The 6,004-nt window shown below is 38.8% G+C and overlaps 1 protein-coding gene across 1 annotated transcript in view; it reads right to left on the reverse strand.

Moving 5' to 3' along the window:
- Positions 1–5,636, reverse strand: part of stk35l (serine/threonine kinase 35, like) — an 11,020-nt gene extending 5,384 nt beyond the window's left edge. The window contains exons 1-2 of the mRNA XM_016516005.1: positions 4,848–5,636; positions 1,179–1,927 (exon numbers count right to left, since the gene is read on the reverse strand). Of these exons, the coding sequence (XP_016371491.1) occupies positions 1,203–1,927; positions 4,848–5,310 (1,188 nt within the window). The 5' untranslated portion in view covers positions 5,311–5,636 and the 3' untranslated portion in view covers positions 1,179–1,202. The remainder of the gene's footprint in view (positions 1–1,178; positions 1,928–4,847) is intronic.
- Between the last annotated feature and the right edge of the window lie 368 nt (positions 5,637–6,004).

Genomic DNA, 6,004 nt, shown 5'->3' on the forward strand with positions numbered 1-6,004 from the left:
TGCACTTATCTGTACATAGTAAATGCAGTTATTTTTAAGCAGTTGTTGACATTGTATCGAAAACGTGATTTAGGCAAAAAAACAAAACAACAATAACATCACCACTCTAATATGTCTTGCACTATCTGTGCGTGCAAAGGTTCTGCGCGATCCTCTCGTTCAATATTCTCGGGGTTTGAATCTGGCTCAAATTGATATGCCAATATTGACGCCATCCTTAACTATACCGGAGCAGACTGAAACACCATCTAAGCTGTTTGCCAATCACAACGCACTGGGAGAGCTAACCAATCCCAACACATTTCGTTTTTCGGAAGGCGGGCCTTCATCAAACCTGGAACTAATTGAGCCGTTTGTGCCAGGCTGGGGAGAAAGGTATTGTAATAATGTAAATTATGTGAAAAATAATGCGTTTTTCGAACCACCAAGCATGAGAGCATGTTCTAGTACACCCCCAAAACAAAATCAAGACTTTGTAAAAGAGCATAATAGGACCCCTTTAAAGGTAAAGTGCTCTTCATGAAATAGTGCGTTTAAAGGGTTAAACATTTTCCATAATCTATTGTTATGCCTTTAAAGGGGTCATATGATGCGATTTCAATTTTTCCTTTCTCTTTAGAGTGTTACAAGCTGTTAACACATTTCATTACACCAAACACACAAAATAATGTTCTTTTTAGCAGCATCATATGACCCCTTTAAGGAAAAAAATTACAAATGTAGGGGTGGGTGATATGGCCAAAATCTTATATCATGAATTATTTTACTTTACAATAACAATATATCACAATATAGTTATTTTGACTTGAAATAAGAATGTATAATGTCACAATTTTAGATGCCATTGAAATTTCAAAATTCTTAATACAAAATTCAGTATCACAGCAACAACTATTACTAGACAAAATAAGTAAAATGTAATAACCAAGTAGGCCTAAATGGTAATAAGAACAAAGAAATTAATTGCAAGCAGTAGGACAAATGAATACAAATTTTCTACCGGCTGTCAATTTTATACTGCGTTTGACCTTAAGAGATAACATAAGAATACACAGCGTTTCTGCCATTCTACCATTATCTGTTACCGGCTGCGATTACTGCTACTGGACACATGAGCCTTCACACAAAAACAAAGTCAAAAAACAACATTTATGGAAACTGCACTGGCAAAGGCTTACCTGTGTGTGCATTCAGGTCAGAGTTCACGCTGCGCAAGTGACCTGTCCCATCCTGCTGTGCAGTTCTAGTGCGTCTGGTCGGTCCTGAGGATTGACGGCCAGCATGTCCTGCAAAAGTTTCCGGAGTGCCTCGGGCATGTGCGAGCGCCTGCGCTGGGGAATACTCAAAACCATCTTTGGGTTCTCCAAAAGCGCCTCTCCAACTGGGACGATGTCAGAACCTTGCCGCACATACGTCCCGAGAAGCTCCCGTTTCGACTCGGCGTCAATGAATGTGATTCTCTCTATCATGGCCCAGATGATAATGCCTAGAGCAAAAATGTCTGCTTTGGCTGTGTAATGTCCTTCCCAAACCTCCGGTGCCATGTAAAAGTCCGAGCCGCATGCCGACGAGAGCCAGAACTTGTTGATGTTAACACTGTTCTTGTTTTTGTCCCGTCCCTCCTCTGAGTCTCGTACTCCGGCACTCAGACCAGCACACACTTTGCTCAGTCCGAAATCTGCCACTTTCAACACAGGTGCACCAGAACGCTCCGAGATGAGGATATTATCTGGTTTAAGGTCTCTGTGAACAATGTTGTTTTCATGCAGGAACGCCACAGCGCTACTCAGCTGCATCATGAAGCTGGCATTGGTTCGGGGATCGGGCCGTCGCGACAAGATGAACTGATTCAGATCCCCTCCCTCACAAAACTCCATAACAAACCATAGGTAGCAGGGCTCATCAGGACACGACAATACACGCTCACCTAAAAGAACACACACACACAGACAAAAAGACGCAGAGATGAATATACCTGCATTTGAATATTTAGGAGATGTTTGCATTGGTATGAAACTTTAATAAACAACAACCATGATTTCAAAAGTAAGGATTATAATGCAACTTTCACAGAACCTACTCAAAACTGTTGTTGTCTAATAAAAATCCTAAATGACTTCACCTTCAACAGAAATACTATGGTTTAAACTACCAGTTGTTGCTTATTGACATTAACTGACCCTAGTTATATTGAGATTTAAGCATCATCTGAAAGCTGAATAAATAAGCTTTCCATTGATGCATGGTTTGTTAGGATAGGACAATATTTAGCCGAGATACAACTATTTGAAAATCTGGAATCTGAGGGTGCAAAAAAATCTAAATATTGAGAACAATCGCCTTTAAAGTTGTCCAAATTAAGTTATTAGCAATGCATATTACTAATCAAAAATTAAGTTTTAATATATTTACAGTAGGAAATTTACAAAATATCTTCATGGAACATGATCTTTACTTAATATCCTAATGATTTTTGGCATAAAAGAAAAATCAATAATTTTGACCCTATTGGTCAATATATGGTATATTTTTGGCTATTGCTACAAATATACCCCAGCGACTTAAGACTGGTTTTGTGGTCGAGGGTCACATTTATGATGTTTAGAGAAGGCATGAAATCAAAATTGGAGATAATGCCACTCCTACAAGTCAGCCTATTTGGAAAAACAGACCAAAAATACTGATGAAATAAAACGCTCAATAAAATGAGAATGTCCTTTGCACTAATAATCCCTTGCCTCTGACTAATAGCAAGTATTAAATCATGGCTATAAATGTAAACCAGAGACTGTGTAAGGAAGAGAAGGTCTATTTGTAGATAAATTGTACCACACAATATGGCAGCTGTAGTTTCGCCGTACAGTTAAAAGTACCAATCGTCATTTACAGGAATGGAAATCCTGATTTGAAGTTAAATTAATTTGTTTACCATAGAATGCATGCACATTAGCACAATTTATGAAACCACTGTTGTCAAATTTCATTGCTGATTTGAAATATGCTACTGTTACATAGGTTTTGGTCTTTCCCCATTCAACTAGACATGAGCTGTACATGCATGCCTGGAAATAGCTTACAAATATGGCTGTCAAGTGTACCAACTTGCCTTAAAAGAACTTTGAGGTAAACTAAAGTCTTTTAAAAAAAAAAAAAAGTCACACCCCAACCTTCTGTTTAGGAAAAGAGAAAAACAAATCAGCATGGGAGCGAAAACTGTAGGAAAACCTTCCACATAACATGTATTTGTGTGCTATATAGCAAGTAAACATGTTTTAAAAGGTGAGAGTGAGAGCACCAGATAAAACGAGGAGTTAATGCAATAAAAAGAGTTAAAAGAAAGATTGATTTGTCATCAGTTTCAGAGGCTGGATTGCTGTGGAACCAGTTTGAACCGTTGAGTTTTCTTCTCACAGGACTGGACTAGCTCCCATAAGAACAACAATCACTGGCTTGTATCCCCTGATACCAGCCAAAAGTCTAAGTAATAAGCATGGTCCTGTGCTTTCATGGGCATTATTTTTCATCACTTTCCCTGGTTTTGTTTGTTCATCTGCTGTGAATATAACACATAATGTGAATGTCACAGGTTATCACCATTACACCACAAAACAGTCTAAAGGCTTTATCAAGTTGATGTTTTTAATCACACTATGAAAAATACGTTAACATCAAGGAAATTGCTTGAAAATCATTAAAATCTGCGATAAAGCAGATTCCTTTTCATACACAGAAGTGCACTAAAACGCTTGTTTAGGTTTTAGCTGGCGCTAATTCCAGTGGTTTTAAACTTTATGCTAACACCTATTGGCCTGAATGTATGATATTTGTTTTGTGTTTATGCTATGTAAGTGCTAAGTTTAAGTTAACTTGCCATTATTGTTTTTATTAACTTTGTCATCGCATGACATGGTTGCTCACAAGACTTTTTCAGTTATTTCCACATAACCAAATGCTTTTAACCTAACATTTTCAGATATACAAAACCTGTTCACTACAGCAACACTTTACAATGTAACTGCCATTTATTATAACCACTTAGCTATATTTAAGACAGACACTACTGTCTTGTGTTCCCACCAGAGATTAGGTGTTTGAAACACTTAAAATAATTTATTCATAACATATCACCCATATAAAAGTTAACCATCTCTTCCTACTTTCACTTCCATTTACACTAAATATAGACCAGACCTACAGCTTTCAAGCAAATGCCTCTAGCAACACTTTACATATCATACAGTATAAAAACCTACATGATTCAGAAGATCCGCATGTGAAAGCAGTCACACAAAGAAGACATTAAGATGAATGACATTAAATTGGCCTCGATTGTATGTACTAAATCACCATAGTCTCTTTTTCATCTGTAAGATCATTTACACAGTTATCATGCAAGGAAACACACTTCCTTCATTGTTATAACTTGGTATAGCGGGTGGGGAGAAGGTTTGACCCCAACACAGCACCTTCCCCACCTCCAACCTCAGAGTTTCATAACCGAGAGGAGGGTGGGGGAGGGCAAATCTGACCGACATTTGCCACATTCTTACATAAAATGTAAACAATCTTAATGTAGAACACAGACATGCGCAATATCGACGTCCGGTGTCATCGGTGAAAAGCCACATGACTCACTGCCAAACAATGGAGTCTCACCGTTTTGTTTCAGATTACAATTGAAAAACTTATAAAAATTGACATTGCTTAGATTTTAAATGGCTAATATGCCATTGCTACCAAATGAGTGAACTGTCACAAACAAAAGCCACTGTTTGAGCTCGTGACAAAGCATTCTCCCACCGCTGACCTTCCAGAAAAATGCCAGGGCTTGAATAAAAACATCTCACCTTTCAAAGAGGTCTCGACCAACCTCAAATACTGCTTTGAACGCTTATTGCCATGGCTCATTTTCTGGGCCATCCCGTTCCTTTGGAGCACACACTCCTCCAGCTGCACCACATTCTCATGGCGTTTCTCCAGACTGGTCAAAGCCCAAAACTCCGCCAGCGCCAGCTCCACGTTCTCGGGCGCGTCACAGCGCAGCTTCTTCACCGCCACTCGCGCACCTGATTTACGGGCAACGGCTTCGTACACAACGCCATAACTGCCCCTGCCAACTTCACGGAGCAAGCTGTACCTCGGTGCGATGAGTCGCTGTTCAAGACTGCCATGTTTAACCAGGTCCGAGTCGCCTGCCATTGCCTCATTATCGTCTATGTTGTCGACGCTGAGCGAGCGCAGGACACTGGCGCTTTCGGTTCTTTTGCAAGCGCTCCGTGTCTGCTGCCGCTCTCTGTCCTTTGCATCCATCGCGCCTCCTCACGTTTTGTGCGTGCGCTTGGAAACACCTTCCGCGTTCATATTTCTAGAGCTTGAGGAAGTTTCGCAGCGCTTAAATATTCGTTGACATCTGCATTTGTTTTCATTCAGTGGGGTAACGGGATTCAATCAACAACGAGCTTCTAGTCTGAACTGAATGAACCTTGAATGAATGAAGTGAGAACTTGACTGGATCGTCCCACTTTCCTGTACAGGGGGGATTCCTGACCTATGAGGACACACGTACACGTTACGCCTCTTGTGGCTTTAAGTTACGTTAAATCAATGTTGTTAACGTGGTAAGGTCATAGACTGTATAACCGAATATGAGAAATGGTGTGATCATTTGTTTTTAAATAAAAATAACTTTGTGTTCTTTCTTTTTATGTATGTTAGTTTAATGCATGCGAAAATGTATGAGCGACAATTTGAATGTGAATACAGGCTACATAAAATCATTATTTTCAAAAAAGTTTTCAAAAAAGTTTTCAAAGTATTTATTTATTTATTTCAAATATTGTGATTTTTTGAGTCATGAGTATCAAGAACTTGGCCTGAATACCAACAGACAATGTTGACTATATAATTAATTTCAATTTAGAAATTAAAAACAATAATTTAATGTGTATTTAACACAACTTGTAGAATAATTTTTTATGTGTTTTGAATATATAGGAAAAAATGC

The sequence above is a fragment of the Sinocyclocheilus rhinocerous genome, unplaced genomic scaffold (assembly GCF_001515625.1).
Source record: "Sinocyclocheilus rhinocerous isolate Xijiao unplaced genomic scaffold, SAMN03320098_v1.1 scaffold85, whole genome shotgun sequence".
Taxonomy (NCBI): Eukaryota; Metazoa; Chordata; class Actinopteri; order Cypriniformes; family Cyprinidae; genus Sinocyclocheilus; species Sinocyclocheilus rhinocerous.